Genomic DNA, 21078 nt, shown 5'->3' with positions numbered 1-21078 from the left:
ACTTGGATTTACTGGGTTATCCACCTGCCAAATTTAAGGTCTACAAGTTTAGTTTTTAACACATTAAACCATTTGTTAATACAATGTAAGAGCAGAGACATAATCGCGTTTTTGCGAGACTATGAAGGCAGCCCCTTTGGGACCCACTTAGGTGGTGGAAAGTTCTAAAATTGTATAAAGTGGTAGAACGACATAGAGACCTCATTTATCGTCCATATAGGTTCATATACACCCTAAAACGCTCTCCAAAGTTTCTCACATAGTTCAAGAGCTAATCCTAAGGTGCTCAAAGTGAATCAAGCACTAGAAACCTTGTGGTGTTCAAAGATATGTAGTTCTTCTTCTAATGGCTACTTTGGGAGATTTCTTCAAGGTGAAGTACGCTCAAGTTGGAGCTGTTATTGATAATGGAATGTGAGATTATGACTCTTCTACTTATTCTGGAACTTATCTAAGTCATAGCTATCTTGTTGTTAAAGAACTTGTAAGATAAAAGGAGTAAAAAAAACATGTTTGATGTATTGTAATTGTTGGAATGTTTTGGGATGGTTTAGAGCGATATTGTGGCTGGAACATTATTGAGAACCACTTGGATTTTTTGTTGTTGATATTCTTATTATGCTTGTGTAGAAAGGAAGGTGTTTTTGAGGCTATGAGATGAACTCATCGCTCAATACATTATATTCTAATTTTCCTTTTAGTTGACAAAAGTATTAGTGTAGTTTATTGTTGTTGTTGCTGCGCCATTGATTGGCTAATTATGAGCTTAATTCTAAGTTAACTTTATGTCTGATTTAAGTGGGAAGGGGGTTGGTCATTTTTTGTTGGATGTATTGCTTGATTCGCAAAAAAGAGAAGTTGGAAATGTGTCGTTTAGTAATCTGAGAACGAGTTTGATGCTCATTACAATAATCAATATTATGCATATTGTAGGCTTGAGGAATGTAATAAAATAAGGGCATATGCTACCCGATTGTTTTTAATAACGATTTATCATCCGATATACATCATATACTAGTATTCTTTAAGTTAACGAATGTATTGTCATTGTTATAGGTTAAGCTGCTATTCGAGACAAGTTCATTATTGAGTTAGTATAGATGACAAGAGGTATGTAATGGCTATCCCTTTTCTTTCATTGGTATGAATCCATAGTAATTAAGAGTTGGATGAATCTTGTACAAGAAACGCACGCTATAGAGCACGTGTCTCATATGTGTTACATCTTTATGTATATTTCCATTGTGTCTATTGGGAGGGGTTCTTATCCGCTTCACATAATTTCATGACATTGGATAGAAATAGAGAAGTTATATATGCACATTCATACATTCTACTATATCCATGATATACAACATCATATACATATATTTTCAATTGCCTGGACACTTGCTTAGTGAGAGTTTATATTTGCATGGCCTCTTGGTCAGTAGAGATATTATTGCCTGGCCACTTGGTCAGTGAGAGATACAATTACCTGGACTTATGGTCACTGAGAGTATTTATTTGCCTAACCTTACGGTCAGTGAGATTTTACTGTTGCCTGGCCATTTGGTCAGTGAGATACACTGAGTCCTATATGTGGTGGACTAGCTATGATATTACTATATTGCATTGTGTTGAATCGGGACATGCGAGTATAACTCATAACATTCTTTGGCTTCTAGCTTACTATGTACTTCAGTTCAGTTTCAGCTTTTTGTTATTCTATTGCATTACATACTCGGTATATTATTTTCTACTGATGCCATTTTTGTCGGGGGCACTACATTTCATGTCTGCTAGTTCTGATAGACAGCCAGACAGACTATCCAAGTGGATAGAGCCAAATAGGCCTTGGTTAGTATTGCCTGCTTGCAAATAGGCCTTATCGGCCTAAGTTGAGGGTTACTCCTCCAAGGTTCATGTTTATAGAGTGGTACGCTCGGGCAAAGTATGGCATCGGATGTCGGTCATACCTTCCCAGGTTTGGGGCGTGACAATATACAAATGCACTAAATCCGCATATAAAGGAGATATGCACCAAGTAACTTTAACTTGAATACCTCTACATGAATATAGAACGTCTATACATGATAAAGACCCAATCTAACATCAATTCTCAAAGAGCATTTATACAAATACTCCTACATGGGTTTAAAATGTCAATGCATGATGTAGACTCAATTTAACGCAATATGATACCCTCCAAGTATCCAACAATTCACTAACAAGTCTCATGCATATCTAAAAATGTATGAACGTGCATATGTCGATGATATAAAAGGATATTTCTACATGAGTCTAGAATTTCAATGCATGATCAAAACTTAACTATAACTAATACCCATCACATCTCATGTGCTCCAATATGATCCATCACATTCCATATGCTCCAACACGATATACGTATCACCTGCGCTCACATGGTCTAATATAATATGGGTAATCACCTGACGCCGGAGGGACATATCCATATCCAAGCACCACACAAAGATCAATGGTGCCATAATATATCAATATCATAATACCCGCATGGCATAAGCCATCGTGCCATAACAATATTAATATTACAATAACCATACAACATAAACTATTGTGTCATAATAACATCAAACACGTAGACAACTCATGTGGCATAATCATATCAATTGCACAGACAACCCATGTGCCATTACCTCAATCCATATAAGAGAATCATTTGCAGTGATAAATGAATTTGAATAAGATATAAGCATGTATGATACATATGGACAAAGAAATAACTATGCAGGGATATATGCATTTCTACAAGAGATGATATCTATGCATGATGTATGCATGTTTGTAACGCGTGAAAATATCTCCAGCATGTAATCCATCATATGAATAGCCACCATGTTCAAATAAATCATCAAAAGCCTATACATGATCTCTGGCATAAATAAGATAAATCAAGTAGTCATACAAATAATTAAAGCATATCACAAGTAGAGCATGTACCAAAATAAAATATAGCAAAGTCTACAATATACTCCGAGCATAAAATAACTTTGTTTCTCGAATATACGCTCGTCACCTTGCATATAAGTTACCCCCAAACACATAGCATGTAGATAGTAAGTCCATTTTAAAGATATTCCCTCAAGTCAAGGTTAAGAAAAATACTTACCCTCTTCCGGTTAGTCTTCAACCCCAAATCACGTCCTTTCCTTGGTTATTGACCTCCAATTCCCCAAAACCTAGCTAAATATCATTCATGAAAGTCAAAGAATGCAAAAGGAAGCAATCCCAATTAATAAAGTTTCGATCTTTGACGTAATTCTAAAAAGTTAACCCGAGCACACATGGTCAATACCCAAATCCAAGGTCAAACATGATCGACCCATAACCATACAAGTCCAAATATGTTACTAGTTTTCACATCTGAGTCCAAATAGACATCAAAAAATCTCAAAATACACTATCTTAAGTTTCAAGTCAAAAACTCATCTTTACACTTTAAGTCCTTAATTTATGTGTCATGATCCATGGAATCATGCTATATAATCAAAATCATATTATAAACATTTGCCCTAAAAAATTGGATGAAATCCCTCTTCAAAATTATGTTCTCTTGTTCTCCAAAACTCAAAAAAACAGTGACAATGAGCAAAGATCGAAATTCAGAACACAAAATACCCCTGACATCAATTAATCCTTCGCGATCATGATGCACAAAATTCCCAACTCTCTTTCTTCTTCGCGATCGCCGCCACTACCTTCGTGATTTCAATGCACTATTAGGCATCTTCAAAATTTACAGTGAGAACCCAAATCCCACCATAGGGATGTGGTGGCACCAAATCTCTAAGGCTAGGTAAGTCAATCACTTAACAAAATTAAATCAACAAAATATGATATAATAAGATAGAGTTTATGTAAACAAATGGAAATAGAGTTAACACAAGCCAAAATGGCAATACTCAATACTTTGCCCCATAACTAGGTAGTATAGAGTCAAGTGCTTTAACTGAATACATAAAGATGTATCAAATATAATATTGTTCGAATATGAGAAAATAACACTTTCAATGTAAGGATGGTACTTCAAGGGATTGCGACGGTCATGCAACTCTACGTCAAATCCTTGTGTTCAATGAATGCTCTCACTCCCTAGGTCCACTACCTCCAACATCTGAATCTGCCACATTCGGTACCTAGTAAATACCAAGACTAACTTCGATGAAGCAGTGACAAGGTTTAAGTCATATAATATTCACTATTCAAATAACTTGTGCAATATATCAGTAACTGGAAACAGAATATATAATGGAAAACAAAATCAAAAATCTCTTCAGAACAGGTGATAACAACTCAACGCACATAAAGGTTCGATTTTGACAACAAGTCATCAAATAGAAGATGGGGCATATGATAGCATGTCAAATTCAACTAACAACTCAATTAAAGTACATGACGAAGTTTAACAAGTTATTCATATGATCAATATCAACCTCGTTTTGACACATAAACAACATTAAGAGAAACACCAACAAATCATCACATCATCATCAACAATGCCACTCTTATTTCGCCGCATATGCAAATAACAATAAATGTTGTCTTTATTTCACCACATATGCATATCACTACCCTTATTTTGTCACATGGGCAACCCAAGAAAATGCCACCCTTATTTCGCCTCATGCTCACAATAATAATCATAATCGCACGGCAAAACCTCGTGCCAACACCTAATCAATCTTCCCAACATGTCCATATGTGCCACAATTATAACAAAATAATAATGCCAAATTTTCATCAAAGATATAAGCTCATAATTTATCAACAAGGTGGACAAGTACATGAAAATAGTAAAATGCGGATGGTTGTTTGACATATAAATCATTACCACGGCTAAATAAATTGTAGTAATCATGTTCATGCAGCCACAGAGTAATTAAGAAGGTTTCATAAAAAACACATCCTCAAATTAAGGCATATTAATAGCCTAAAATCTAATCCGATCATAAGCCACACATATCACTCGTGTACATGCTCATCACCTCGTGTACACATTGCTTTTTACATAATACGAATCAATAATAAAGACCAAATCCTACGGGGTATTTTTCCCACACAAGGGTAGGTAAAATAATTACTTCAACAAGGCAAATTAATAGTGTAAAATCCCTTGCCTCTCGAATCGGCCTCTAAACGGGTCAAATCTAGTTAAAAAGAACTCAATAACATTAAACAAATCTATAGGAATTGATAACTAAGTAATAAAGCACCAATCTTTATCAATTAACAAAAATTCAACCCAGGCCCGCTTCCCGAAACCCGATAAAAGTTTTAATTCACGACTACGCATTCGAATACGAGTTCAAATATACAAGTTTCATCCAAAATTGACTCCAAATCGGGCTTAAAATCTCCTTTTTCACTTTATATATCTTATGTCTAAACCTCCAATATACCTCTCTTAGATTCACCAATAAAAGTCAAAAATCAAGGATAGAATCATGAAATAATATTAAATCCGAGTCAATAACACTTGCCCCAATCGAAGTGGTGAAAATCGCCTAAAACATTTCCCCAATCCGATCTCCCAATCTCAAAATATGATAAAATAAAGCTAACCCTCGAAAAAATATATTATATCCACGCTTCTGCGACCAAACCGCCACTTCTACGGCGTCTCTTTTGCAACCTAATAATCTCTTCTACGAGTTTCACTTAAGCCTTAGCCCATTCGCTTGTGTGAACATAAATCCGCTTATGCGAAACCGCTTCTGCCCTCCAAGTAGCACATCTATGTGTGCGCACTAGCACATGATTCGCCGCATCTGTAGAAATCCCTGATCCCGATAAACTTCGGATCTGAGGTACGCTTCTGCGGGCTTGCACTTACGAACCAAATCTCACAAGTGAGAAAACACCAGACCTGATCAACCAATTCCACCTCAAATGATCTGAAGCCCGTCCGAAACCCACGAGAGGCTCCCGGAACCCTGTCCAACCACACCAATCAGTCCCAAAATATAACATGGACCTACTCGAGGTGTCAACTCACATAAAATAACATCCAAATCACAAATCACACCTCAATTCTATCTTAATGAACTAACCAACTTTCAAGTTTCAAAACTCACATTTAACCACATCTAATCAACTCTGAATAACCCCCAAATTTTGCACACAAGTCACAAATGACATAACAGACAATTTCAAAGCCTCAGAACCACAATCCTACCCCTATAACATTTAAGTCAACTACCGATCAAACCAGTGAACTTTCAAAACCTTTAAATTTTTAACTTTTACCAAAAAGAGCCAAATCAACCAAGGAACCTCCCAATCTAAATTCGTACATATGCATATGTCGAAAATCACCATAAGAGCCTATTGGAAGCATTAAAACACCATTTAGGGGTCCCTTACACAAAATGCAAACCTCGGTCAACTCTTATAACTTAAGCTACCACCATTGGAACTAAGTATTCTAATTCGTTCCAAAACTTCTCTAAACCCAATCATTCCCGCAAGTCAAAAAATAGCAAAAAAGTATACAGGAAGTATCAAATAGGGGAATGGGGCTTAAATACACAAAACAACCAGCCGGACCGTTACATTCTCCCCTTCTTGAACAAATATTCCTCATCGAACGAGTTTAGAATCATACCTAGGATATCAAAAAGATGAGGATATATGCTCTGCATATCATGCTCGGTCTCCCAAGTTGCCTCCTTGACTGGTTGACCACTCCATTGAACCTTTATCGATGCAATATGCTTCAACCTCAACTTTCAAATCTTCCTATCCAAAATAGCCTCTGGATCCTTATCATAACTCAAATCATTGTCCAACTGCATCAAGCTAAAATCCAAAACATGTGACGGGTCCTCATAGTACTTTCGAAGTATGAAAACATGAATCACCATATGAATTCTCGATAAGTTAGGTGGAAAAGCAAGTCTGTAGGCCACCTTACCAACTCTCTCCAACACTTCGAATGGACTAATATACTGAGGTATCAACTTGCCATTCTTTTCAAATCTCATCACACCTTTCATGGCCGAAACCCTTAGTAGAACCTTCTCACCTACCATGAATGCCCCATCACGAGCCTTCTTATCAGCATAACTCTCTTTCCCAGACTGCGTTATACGAAGCCACTCCTGAATCAATTTCACCATCTCCAAAGCATCACAAACCAAATTTATGCCTAGTATCCTAGCCTCACCAGGCTCAAACCAATCCACTAGAGAATGGCATCGCGTCCCATATAATGCCTCATACGAATCCATCTAGATGCTCGATGGGTAGCTGTTGTTTTAGGTAAACTCCACTAAAGGTAGAAACTGGTCCCACTGACCTCCAAAATCAATAGGGCATTCCCTCAACATATCCTCCAAAATTTGAACGGTCCGCTCGGACTTCCTGTCCATCTAAGGGTAAAATGCGATGCTCAACTCAACCGGAGAGCCCAACTCCTACTGAACAACTCTCCAAAAATATGAAAGTAAACTGAGTGCTGCAATAAGAGATAATAGAAACAAGTACACCATGCAGGTGGATAATCTCCCAGATGTAGATCATAGCCAACTGCTCCAAAGTGAATGTGAAGACTTGGTCAGTCTATCCATAATGACCCAGACTGTGTCAAATCCCCTCAATGCTCATGGTAAACCAACCACAAAACCCATAGTAATGTGCTCCTGTTTCTACTTCGGTATCTCAATCTTCTGAACCAAAATACCAGGCCTTTGATGCTCATACTTAAACTGCTGACAATTCAAAAACCTAGTAACATATCCGACAATGTCTTTCTTCATCCTCCACCATCAATAATATTGTTTCAAATCAAGGTACATTTTGCAGCACCCTAATAAATAGAATATCGTGAACTATGAGCCTCCTCAAGGATAAATTCTCTCAACCCATCCACATTAGGAATAAAAATTTGGCCCTAAAGCCGCAACACACCATCATCACAAATAATCACCTCCTTGGCACCACCTCACTAAAATGTGTCCTTAAGGTCAAGCAAATATGGATTGTCCTACTGACGAGCCTTTATGTGCTGAAACAAGGAAGACTGTGATATAACAAAAGCAAGGACTCTATTAGTCTCTGAAATTGGCAATCTCACAAACATGTTGGCCAAAGCCTGAACATCCATAGCCAAAGGCCTGAATATCCATAGCCAATGGCCTGAATATACATAGCCAAAGGCCTCTCCCCAACTTGAATAAAAGTAAGACTCCCCCTCTCCCTTACTGGAATAAAAGTAAGACTCCCCATACTCACCACTTTTCTACTCAAGGCGTCTGCAACTATATTAGCCTTCCCCTAGATAATAAAGAATAGAGATATCATAGTCCTTCAATAGCTTCAACCATCTCTGTTGCCTCAAGTTCAGATCCTTTTACGTGAATAGATGCTGAAGACTCCGATGATCCGTATACAGCTCACAAGACACTCTATATAAGTAATGCCTCCAAATCATGAGCGTGTCAACAATAGTTTCCAACTCTAAAACATGCATTGGGTAGTTCTTATCATGGGTCTTCAACTGGCACAACATGTAGGAAATGACCCTACCATCCTTCATCAACACATAACCAATGCCCACCTACAAAGAATCATAGTAGACAGTATACGATACCGATCCTGAAGGCAAAACCAACACTACAGTTGTAGTCAAAGTTGTCTTGAGCTTCTAAAAGCTCTTGTCACACTCATTCAACCTTCTGAATGGATAACCCTTCTTAGTCAACTTGGTCAATGGAGCTACAATAAATAAGAAACCCTCCAGCAAATGGTGATAGTAACCAACCAACCAACCTCGGGAAAATCCTAATATCAGTAGCGATAGAAGGTCTGGGCCAAATCTGAACTGCCTCAACCTTCATTGGGTCCACCTTTATCCCATTACTAGACACCACGTGGTCTAATAATGCGACTGAATCCAACCAAAACTCACACTTGGAGAACTTAGCATACAATTTCTTCTCCCTCAAAGTCCAAAGCACAGTCTTCAAATGTTGCTTGTTCTCCTCCCTACTATGTGAATACACCAAAATATCATCAATAAACACAATGAAGAGGGAGTCCAGATAAGGTTGAAACATGTTGTTTATAAAAAGAATGCAAGTTGATGGGGCACTGGTCAGCCCAGAATATATCACAAAATACTCATAATCCCCATAACGGATACTGAAGGCCATCTTAGGAATATTTGTAGACCTGATCTTCAACTGATGGTACCCATATCTTAAGTCAATCTTTTAGAACACCATAACAACCTGAATATGATCAAATAAATCATCAATACGCGACAGTGGATACTTGTTCTTGATGGTAACCTTGTTCAATTATCTATAGTCAATGAAACTTCTTATGGAATGGTCTTTCTTCTTCACAAATAGAACAGACGTACCCCAACGTAACATACTTGGTCTGATCAAACCTTTATCTTTGAAGGAATCACTTGGCCTGATGAACCATTTTATAGCTACTCCTACAACAATTCCTTCAATTCTGTTGGAGCCATGTGATATGGTGAAATAGATATAGGCTGAGTACCCGGTGCTAAATCAATACCAAAATCATTATCCATGTTACATAGCATGCCCGGTAGGTCTGCAAGGAACATATCTAGAAACCTTCTCACCACGGGGACTGAATCAAATGTGGGAGTATCAGCACATACATCTCTAACAAAAGCTAAGTATGACAAGCACCCATTCTCAACCATCTGCTGAGCCTTTAGAAAAGAATCCACCCTATTAGGAAAATTACCCAAGGAACCTCTTTGTTCCAACCTCAGCAACCCTGGTATAGAAAATATCACGGTCTTAGCATAACAATCAAGAATAGTGTGATATAGATATAACCAGTCCATACCCAAAATCACATCAAAATCTACCATATTAAGAAATAGAAGATCAGCCCTTGTCACGTAACCTCTGATAGTGATCAAACAAGAATGATAGACACAGTCCACCCTAATAGAATCCCTTACGGGTATTGACATATAAGTAGGAGTATCTAGAGAATCACGAGACATATGAAAATAGGAAAGAATTAGGATGACATATTTGATGTGTCTCTATGACAGACCGGAACAATACTTGAAATGACTGCATCTGATGTAATTGCCTTAGTCCTACAGGGGAAAGCATAACAACGGGACTAGCCTCCCCCTCTAGGATGACCTCTACCCCCCTAGGCCCCACCTCTAGCTAGTTGTGCAAGTGTTATAGCATCTGGAGCCGAAATCATAGCCTGATTACCCTGCTGAAGTCCATACATCCGAATTCTGGGACAATCTCTCCCCATGTGTCGACTGTCACCGCACTCAAAAAGCCTCTCTGAGGGCATGGATGTTGGTACTAACCCTTCCTTAGACGATTGGAATTACCGATGTAGGAACCCCATGCAAAAAGGTGCATGAAAACAAAAGTTATCCGGAAAAAGAGCTCTAAAATTCATGACTAGCTGGAGCACCATGGGAAACCTGAAGTGCGGAATAAACTGATCGACTGATATGACCTCTACCATGACGGACCTTCCCCCTAGAATAGGAGCCACTAAATCCTCCAAAACCATGAGGCTTCTTAGCCTCTATAACCTTTCTCTCCTACTCGTGGCTACGCTCTAACCTCCTTGTAATATCCAAAACCTGATGAAATGTAGTCTCCAGCTCTCATGCCATCCAAAATTTGAAGCTATAGGTGATCTCCACAATACATCTACGGGCTCTCTCTCTCTTACTTAAAACCAAGGAATTTTCTTGATGAGATAACTCTATAAACCTCATGGCATACCCTAACATCGTCATACCCCCTAGCATAATTGCTCAAACTCACTGCGTAACTCGTCCCTGTGAGTCTGTGGAGTAAACTCCCTCAAGAAAAGATCGAAGAACTGGTACATTGTAAGTGTTGCTTCTCCACCTGGCTTACTCATATCATAAGTTTGCCACCATCTATATGTCGGCCCCTTCAACTGAAAAGTAATAAGGTCGGCGTCGCTCGACTCTACCAAACCCAAGGTACGTAGAATGCGATGACACTAATCCAAGAAACCATGTGCCTCCAAAGAGACCCCTCCACTAAACTGGGGAGAACAAAATTTTTGAAACCTCTCCAATCTCTTCTTCCCCTCAGCCGACATAACTGGCCTACCTCGGGTAGAACTACATCTACTAGTTCTATTGGTCCAACACCTGGTGTCGGATAAGCATGAGCCAACCACCCTAGTGTGTAAGCGATAGGAGTCTGAGCTCCTTTCCCAGCCTGTGAAGTAGCTGGTGCGACCGGAATCAACCATGCTTGGGAAAAACTCCAAAATATACTCATAAAGTGTACCAAAGTCTACTAGAGCTTTGGTGTAGTAACAGGCCCCTCAGGTACCCAAGTAGGTCTCACCGGCTCAACGTGATCAGGCTCTTGCTCCTTAATTGGAGCAACAAGTAGATCAACTATTGTTGCTCTAGCAAGTGCTCTACCTGCGGCACGTGCCCCACCTCAACCTCTACCTTAGACCCGCCCTCTCGCGCCGCTAATCGGGGTATTGTTGCCTGCTCAGCTGATCCGGAAGAACGTGTCCTCACCATCTGTGAGAGAATAAAAGAGTAAAGTTTCAATCTTTGGAATAACAAATCAGCACGATAAAGAATGAAAGAAGGTGATGTTACCTAATAGTTCAGTAGCCTCTTGTAGAGAAGCACAGACGTCTTTGTATCGATCTCTAAGACTCTACTGAACTTGCTCATGACTCGTAATACATATGAACCTAGAGCGGTAATACCAACTTGTCACAAACCAAACACCATCATAGGGGTCGTAATGGTACCTAATCTCTAGGACTACGTAAATCAATAAAATATGATATAATAAGACAAAATTTAATATAAAAGTAAAAATAGAAATAACACAAGCCAAAATGACAATGCTCAATACTTCTCCGCATAACTAGGTAGTACAAAGACATGAGCTCTAACTAAATACATAAAAATGTCTAAAAATACAATGTTGTTCGAATATTAGAAAATAACAGTATCAATATAAGGATGGGACTTCAAAGGACTGCGACGCTCATGCAGCTCTACCTTGAATCCTCGCGGTCAATGAATGCTCTTACTCCTTAGGTCCACTGCCTCCAACACATGAATCTGCAAAAAAAGATACAGAAGTATAGTATGAGTACTCCACAATCGGTACCTAATAAGTATTAAGTCTAAGCTCAGTAAAGTGGTGATGAAGTTCAAGTTATATGATACTCACTAGTCAAACAGCATGTGCAATATATCAATAACTAGCAACATAATGTATAATGGAAAACAATATCAACAATCTCTTTAGAACAGGTGATAACAACTCAACGCAAGAAACGGTTCAGTTTTGATAACAAGTCATCAAATAAAAGTGGGGGCATATGATATCATGTCAAATTCAACTAAAAAATCATTTAAAATACATCATGGAGTTTTAAAAAACATGCATGTGATAAAAATACCAACCCGTTTAACAACATCAAGAGAAACACCCTCAAATTATCACATAATATCATCAACAATACCATATCTATTTTGCTGCATGTGCAAATAATAATATATGTCATCCTTATTTCACCACATGCGCATATCACCATTCTTATTTCGCAACATAGGCAACCAGAGAAAATGCCACCCTTATTTTCCTCCATGTGCACAATAATAATTATAATCGCATGGCAAAGACCTCGTGCCAATACCCAATTAATCCGCCCAACGTATCCACATGTGCCACAATTATCACAAATTAATAATGCCATTTTTTTATCAAAAATATAAGCTCATAATTTATTAATAAGGTGCACAAAGGCATGACAATAATAAAATATAGATGGGTTCTTAACATATAAAGCATTACCATGGCTAAATCAATTGCAGTGATCATGCTCACGTAGCTACAAAGTAATTAAGCATGTTTCATATACCACACTTCCTCAAATTAAGGCTTATTAATAGCCTAAGATCTAATCTAATCATCAGCCACACATAGCACCCGTGTACACGTGTACACGCTCGTCACCTCGTGTACACGTATACACGCTCATCACCTCGTATACACATCACTTTTCGCATAACACGAATAAATAATTAATGTCAAATCCTAAAAGGTATTTCCTCCACACAAGGTTAGGAAAGATACTTATCTCAACAAGCCAAATCAATACTCTAAAAATCCCTTATCTCTCGAATCTGCCTCCAAATGAGTCAAATCCATCCAAAAATAACTCAATAACATCAAACAAAGCTATAGGAATCGATTCCAAGTAATAAAGACCCAATCTTTATTAATTAACAAAAAGTCAACAGACAAGTCAACTCAAGCCCGCTTCTCATAACCTGAAAAAAATCACAAATCCTAATTATGCATTTGAATACGAGTCCTAATGTACAAGTTTTATCCAAAATATACTCCAAATCGGGGTTCAAATATGAATGTTCACTTTAGAAAAGTTATGCCAAAACCCCGAATATTCTTCTCTTAGATTCACCAATCAAATGCAAAAAATCAAGGATAGAATCATGAAATGAAATTAAATCCAAGTCAAGAACACTTTCCCTAACCCAAGTGGTGAAAATCGCTTCAAAACCGCCTCAATCCGAACTTTCAATCTCAAAATATGACAAAATAAAGCTAACCATCGATAAAGTATAATTTACCCAACACTTTCGATTCTGTAACCAAATTGCCTCTTCTGCGACATCACTTTTACGACCAAACTTATCACTTCTGCCAGTTTCACTTAAGCTTCAACTCCTTCGCTGATGCGAACATAAAGTCGCTTCTGCGGAGCCACTTCTGTGCTCCAAATAGCGCACATGCGCATGCGCACCTACGCCTGATTCATAGCATCAGAAAAAAATCCCTAATTCCAGCCAACTTTGAATCTGTGACCCTAGGTCCGCTTCTATGGACTCGTACCTGTAGACCAAATCTAGAAGGTGCGAAAACACTAGACCTGATAAGCCAATTCAACCTCAATGATCTGAAGCCCATCTAAAACTCACTGAGGCCCCTAGAACCCCATCCAACCACACAACCAGTTCCAAAATATAACACGGACCTACTCGAGGTATCAAATCACACAAAATAATATCCAAATAACAAATAGCACCTCAATTCAAGCTTAATGAACTAACCAACTTTCAACTTTGAAAACTTATGTCGAACCACGTCTAATCAACTTGGAATTATCCTAAGTTTTTCACACAAGTCAAAACTGACATAATGGATATTTTCTAAGCCTCGAACCACATTCTGGCCTCAATAGACTTATAGTCAATTCCTGGTCATACCTATGAACTTTATAAACCTTCAAATTTTCAACTTTCACCAAAAAGAGCCAAATCAACCTAGGAACCTTTCAATCCAAATCCAGACATACGCCTAAGTCCAAATCACCATATGAATCTAGAGGAACCATCAAAATACCATTTCAGGATTATTTATATAAATGTCAAACCTCGGTCAACTCTTATAACTTAAGGTTCCAACCTTCGAACTAAGTGTTCTAGTCCACTCCAAAACTTTCTTGAAACCAAACCAATCATCCCCGCAAGTCACAAAATAAGAAATAAGCATACGGGAAGTATCAAATAGGGGAATGGGGTTCAAATATAAAAATGACCAGCTAGGTCATTACATACAGTGACACCCTTCAGTAAAATGATCATACCATTTTGTATAAATATCTAAATGTCAAACGGTTTAACTTTCTAAAAATAGACTCAAAGGGCTATAATTTTTATTTTTAGATTATCTACAAATTCCTTAAAGATTGCGAGATATAAGCTTTCGAAATTAGACCGCCGTCATGAAAATATTCTTCTACGCGATCATGAAAACCCCGAATTTTACTTTACTCTTTGGTATCGCGGCTCTGATCATTACGATCACGATGCACACATCTGCTGTCAAAACACTACAACTGCTAATTGGCTAAAAATAGTTCGAAACTGCCTCAAAACTCACCCGACCCCCCCCCCCCTCCCGGACCCATCTAATCCTAACAAGTTCGTATACCCTATGTAAATTTGTCCAAAGGCAAGAAGAACTAAGAACAACATAAAAATCAAGAATCAAATATCAAACCAAAAATTTCAAACTCTCTTAAGTTCAAAATTCTAACTTTTAAGTAGAAGTGTCGAATCAACCCAGGGCAACCCATGATCCGAACCAAAATACACCGACAACTCCAAAATTATCAAATTGAACCTATTGGAACCTTCAGATCGGGAATCCGAGTTCTTTTACCTATAATATTGACTTTGTCAATTCTTCTTAACATAAAGCCTCTAGTTATCAACCAAATATTCCAAATCACACCCGAACCTCTCAGGACTCCAACCAACTATGCATGCAAGTCACAAAATATTATATAAACCGGTTACCTGAAAAACGGATAAAGTTGAATTTGTACGTAGTTCTAAGGGTATGTGGTATAACTTGACACAAATCGTAAGAGTAAATAGAAATATCGAGTGTTGATTGTAGAGAATGAAAAATAAGCAAAGTTGAAAAAAGGATGATTTATGGATTAAGCAAAATGAATCAATCTCTGAAGCTAAAAAAGGATAACTCTTCAATATGGGAGTGTATGATATCTCAGTTACAATGTATGCAAAACTTGATGCTTTACAAAAATATAGCCATCCATTTTATAGTGGGGGAATCCTACTTTAGATATAATTAAAAATATATAGTGGAAAACCCATGATAAATTAATTGTTTCCTAATTTTCGCTGAGATTTTCTCCCTTAGTGCGGCTGCAACGACCCTTGTCTATGAGCTCGATCTTGATCGGACTCAGTATTGGTCGGTTTCCAGTTTTAGAGCTCGATGCGGGTTTGAGCTTGATGCCGACTTAGGGTTCAGTAATGACTTGGGCTCGGTATTGGTTGACCTCAGGACCTTAAGCTCGATTCCATCATAGTTAGATTCGGACCCGAGCTCGATAATGACTTCGAGCTCGGTATTTGACATGTCCCTGAAACTTGAAGCTTGGTTCTGCCTTCTTCGGATCCCATCTCGATATTATGAAGACTTTCTTCGGTCCATTATCTTCCCATATTGATCAGACGTATGAAGGCCGAAATCAGTTTCGACCATATACAGATAGTCCCCTTGTTTCCCTGGAAGGATGTGGCGAGAAAGGATATGATTTTCCATCGGCTCGATCAGATATAAGCTGACATTTACATCGGGCTCAATCATGACGCACGTGATAACTGTCCCGTCGGTTTAGTTTTCCAAGGCATTTAATGTGTGTCAGACGATGGTTGGCCACTGTTGATATTGAACCGACATTGCTTAATCTATAAATATCCCCTTTATTTACCATTTACCACTTTTGCGTCTCCAATATTTAAATCTTATAAAGTTATTTCTTGCATATTCTGAGTTTATCTATAAATCTATGATTTTTCACTGCAAATATCTCTTCAAAAACACCAAATCTTTGTTACCTCCTTCTATTTTCGCTCTTTAAATCCAAAAATGGCAAAAATATCAAAAACCATTCCTCGGAAAGAAAAAGCTTCTTCTTCACATCCTGCCGCCGACAAGCCACCGGTGGAGCCACGGCCTGAGGAGTGCATTCCTGGGGCATGTGTTCTTACCTCTGATTTTAAGGTCGACAAAGGCTCGTCGGTTCCCGACCAATGTGAGCCAGTATCGAGGTATATGTGTTCGATAACCGAGGGGCACCTCGAACAGCTAAAGAAAGATTTCAATTGGGAGAACAAAGAAATAGTAATCCCGTCTTCTGAAGAAGATATCACCACTTATGTGAAAGGGTTTTTAAGTGTGTATCACGTTAGGTCCCCTCGACCCTGTTATTATTGATTTCTTCTGTCAATACCAAATAACCCTAGGCCAGATCTATCTTTCTTCTTGGCGGATCGTTATTTTGATTCGTTACTTCGTGAACAAAATCGAGGGGATGCCTTTCACCCTCGACCATCTCATTCGATTATACTGCCCTCGCCTCTTTCGATGCGGGTTAATAAAACTTCAGCGCCGGGCTACCAAAGTTTTGTTCTCGAGCATAGACGAGGATAGGGATCGAGGCCTAATGGGCAGGTTCTTTCGAGTGAAGACTTTGGACCTGATTCCGACTGAAAAGATGCCATTTCCCAAGGAGTGGAACATGAAGCGTAAGTGTAATTCTACTGTTATCTCCTACTATTTTGCCCCTTCATTTCTTTTCTCACCGATATCCATTGTTTGTCAAGCAGCGGTTCCTTGGATGCCCGGTGCAGTTCCCAACATCAAGAACTGGGTACGGGAGATAACTTCGACCTCCACTTATGTCGAGCGCTCATGGCGTGATTTGTCAAAGGGCCAATGGAAGGCAAAAAGTCATGGTAAGCTTCTTTCTCGTATCTTTGGTAGTTCGAACGAGATGCTTTTCATATACTTAAATCAATTTTCTTGTATGTAGGTATGGGAAAAGATGCGGTTTTGAGGGGCCCGCCCGTCGAGGAAGATGCTTCGACCTATGTTCCAAAATCGGTGAAGGATAATAAGAGAAAAAAGGCCTCTGCTTCCGAAGATCCAAAACCGAAGACGAGGACGGCTCGTAAGCCGAGGAATAATACCATCCCTTTAACCATGGAATCCGTTATGCATCTAAGGGATGAAGACGAGGAAGAAGAAGAAAACGACGGGTCCGTACTAGTGGTCCGAGCGAAGGAAACCATCGATGCTTCGAAAGCAACTGGATCGATGGTGGTTTGTGTGTCTCCGCCTCGAACTGAGGTGGTATCCGAGAAAGATTCAGGTAGAGTCCCCGAAGTTTTAGAGATCGAGGATACTTCCCACCGAAGTCAATAAACGGTGGGTATATCTGAAGGAGCCGGTGTTGAAGCTCTCCGAACTGAGGAGAACGCCCCAAGTGAGTCACTTGGGGAAATAGTAATCGGAGACTCGCCCACTCTCCCTGCTTTTTCCGAAGTAGAGATTCGGGAAGCCCAAGCTTTGGGGGCCCTCGAGACAAACCGATCTCATGAAGGGGAGGACCTTTTCTATGATTTGTTTACTGGTGTCGAGGATGTTACTGGCCCTAGTTATGTGTCGCAGAAAATGGATAAGGCCGATGCGAATGCATTCGTGGCCATCTATCGGGCCGATGCTGAAGTTTCTCAGGTACAAGCAAGAGAGGCAGCCGAGACCGCCAACACTCGAGCACATTGGGTTGCTGAACTTGCTAAATGCCAATCTCGGAGGGAGATCCTCGAGGAGATCCAGGCTCGAGGTTTTGATCTCACCGAAGAGATAAAAAGGGCTAAAGAGCTCGACGCCGATGCTGAAGCCTTGAATTTTGATGATGATGATGGTGATGATGATGATGATGATGGTGATGATGGGACTAAGAGTGGCTCCGAGAGCGAGGAGGAGCCCGATGGATAAGAGACTTCCCCCGTAGATAACCAAGAAACTTAGCCCTTAGTTTTCATATTGGTTTTTTGTGTAGGGTCGTGTTCGGACATTTTAAGCATTATTGTATATACATAAAGATCTTTTCTTTTCCCGACTTGCCTCTGCTTTATTCTCTACCTTGTGAAGATTTTGCTTTATTCATGCATTATGAAGGTTTTCATAAGGCTTTAGGCAATTTGATCGAATTTAGACATTTGTAGCCTTTATAATCAGGTGAGTGCTTGCTCAAACACAAAATAAGGTAGCCCATAGGCTTAGAAGTCGAGTAAGTGATTGCTCGAACTTGAAGTAATATATCTTGTAGGCTTAGATGTCGAGTTATGATTTGAACTCGAAGTAATGTAGCCCGTAGGCTAAATGGTCAAGTGAGTGATTGCTCGAACTCGAAACAAGATAGCCCGTAGACTTAATATTTCAGTGAGTGATTCAAACTCAAAGTAAGGTAGCCCGTAGGCTTATTAGTCAAGTGAGTGATTCGAACTCGAAGTAATTATTGGCCCAAGTAAAGGATAGTTTTGAAGATTGACAAAGGAACTCAGGGATGAACCAGGTCCATCACTGGTAGGCATAGACACGGGAAAATTCAATGCACGTGAGATGCACATGCAGGAGATAAACGAAATCTAGCATAATAATAGATATCTCCTGATCGAAAAGGGTTGCATAATTGATAAGGAGAAGGACTCCTTAATCAAAGAGAACACTATCCAAGATAAGGGAGGAGTTAGAGGTTGAGATCAACTAGAACTCTTCCACCAAGGAAGAGTAGCATTAGAACTCTAGTTTATTTCTACTCTACTTACTCTATAAATCGCAGGAAGTTCTCATTCTACAAGTGACGCACAAAAGCAGAAGTTAAACGTGAATTGAGAGCAAAATAGAAAGGCATTTTGCAAGCAGTTCATGTGTAATTCAAGTGTGCGAACCTGAATCTACATGAACCAGATAGAAGAACCAGTTCCAAGTGTCTGTCTTTTATTCTAGTTCAATTGTAGTAGGTATTTTTATATTGTACCTTTCAGCTTTATCTAGAGGCAATTGTAATAGGTACTCAGAGTATTCAAGTTACAGTTAACTTGAAGTTGTCGCAACAGTTAGAGGTTGTATGCCACAACGGGATTATAGTTAATCCTAGGTTTACAAAAAGTGTTTTGTAAATGCAGTTTTTGGCTCAGTGATTTAGTGGAGAGTTTGGGAACAATTCTACTGGGAAATAGGTCGTGGTTTTTTCACCTTTTAAGCCAGGTGTTTCCCATGTAAAATACTTGTGTTCTTTAATTTTTGTATTTATTATTCCACAAGAGTAGTATAAGGAACACATAAAAGAACTAGGTCCTTCTATAATCTGTGCACGTAAAAAATTGGACACCACACAAATCACCCCCCCCCCTCTTGTGTGGTATTAAAGTTAAAACATCATTGGTATCAGAGCAGGTTATCCTTGAAGAGGCTAACACCTTAGGAGAAGATCAAGATGAGTGCACCACCTGGAATCTGGGAAGGGCAATCCACTTCTAGGCCACCACTCTTCAATGGCCAGTACTACTCCTGGTGGAAAAACATAATGAGAGACCACATCATAGGAGAAGACTATGAGCTATGGGATATTGTCACAGATGGTCCACTAGCTACCATGAAGATAAATGCCGAAGGAGAAAAGGCGCCAAAAATAAGAGATGACTGCACTGCTGATGACTTGAGGAAAAGGGAAAAGAATGCTAAGGCCAAGAAATGGCTCGTGTGTGGACTTGGTCCAGACGAGTACAGCAGAATTCAAACTTGTACTACTGCTAAGGAAATTTGGGACACTTTACAAGTGGCTCATGAAGGAACACCTCGGGTGAAGAGGTCTAGAGGAACGGTTCTATATTCTCAATATGAGAATTTCACTATACAGGAAGGAGAAACCATCCAAGAGATGTATACAAGGTTCACCACACTAACAAATGAACTTAAGTCTCTTGGAAGGGTTATTCTTGAAGAAGACAAAGTTGAGAATATTTTGACAAGGGTTCTGCCAGTCTCATGGGAGAGCAAAATCATTGTTATTCATGATTCAAAGAACATCGCCACTCTTAGGTTGGATGAGCTAATTGGAAATCTCACTGCTTATGAACTTAGAAGGCAAACCAAGAAGATGGATGTACCCAAGAAGAAAAGGAGCCTGGCACTCAGAATCACTGAAGGTTCTAATCTAGGATATGATGAAATGGCTATGATCACAAAGGACTTCAAGAAGTACCTAATGAGAGGAAAGGGTTCTTCAAGAAGTGGAGGCTACGGCAAACCAAGGGTTCCTGAAAAATAGGCCAATGAGGGCTGCTACAAGTGTAGGAAGATTGATCACCACATCAAAAACTGTCCTCAATTGGAAATTGAATGGAAGAAGGAAAGAGCTGAACGAAAAAACAGAAAGAAGGAACAGGTTCATCCCAAGAAGAACAAAGGATCAACAAAGGCTATGGTTGCTGCTTGGGGAGAAAGCTCAGATGAGGAGTCAAATGATGAAGATGAAGATGAACAAGCACTTATGGTAATTGGAGAATCCGATGAGGAATCTGAAGTAAATATAATCCATCTAAAAGACAAGATTAAGTTTTTGTCTAAAGAAAGGCTATCTGAGTTACTTCTAGAT

General features: G+C 39.1%; 2 protein-coding genes across 2 annotated transcripts; both read right to left on the bottom strand.

The window, feature by feature from the left end:
- Nucleotides 1-6749: 6749 nt before the first annotated feature.
- On the bottom strand, nt 6750-7250 carry LOC104098490 (uncharacterized). The gene has a single exon (XM_009605238.1). It carries the CDS (start codon nt 7248-7250, stop codon nt 6750-6752), a length of 501 nt encoding a protein of 166 aa, XP_009603533.1.
- A 2216-nt stretch (nt 7251-9466) lies between these two features.
- LOC138906103 (uncharacterized) lies at nt 9467-10287 on the bottom strand. The gene is made up of 2 exons (XM_070194625.1): nt 10185-10287; nt 9467-9996 (listed from the first exon to the last, which is right to left on the bottom strand). Exons 1-2 carry the CDS (start codon nt 10285-10287, stop codon nt 9467-9469), a joined length of 633 nt encoding a protein of 210 aa, XP_070050726.1.
- Between the last annotated feature and the right edge of the window lie 10791 nt (nt 10288-21078).

This window comes from Nicotiana tomentosiformis, chromosome 2 (genome assembly GCF_000390325.3).
Source record: "Nicotiana tomentosiformis chromosome 2, ASM39032v3, whole genome shotgun sequence".
NCBI classification, from domain to species: Eukaryota; Viridiplantae; Streptophyta; class Magnoliopsida; order Solanales; family Solanaceae; genus Nicotiana; species Nicotiana tomentosiformis.
Note: the sequence above shows the minus strand (reverse complement) of the source record. Positions and strands in the feature narration are given on the sequence as shown.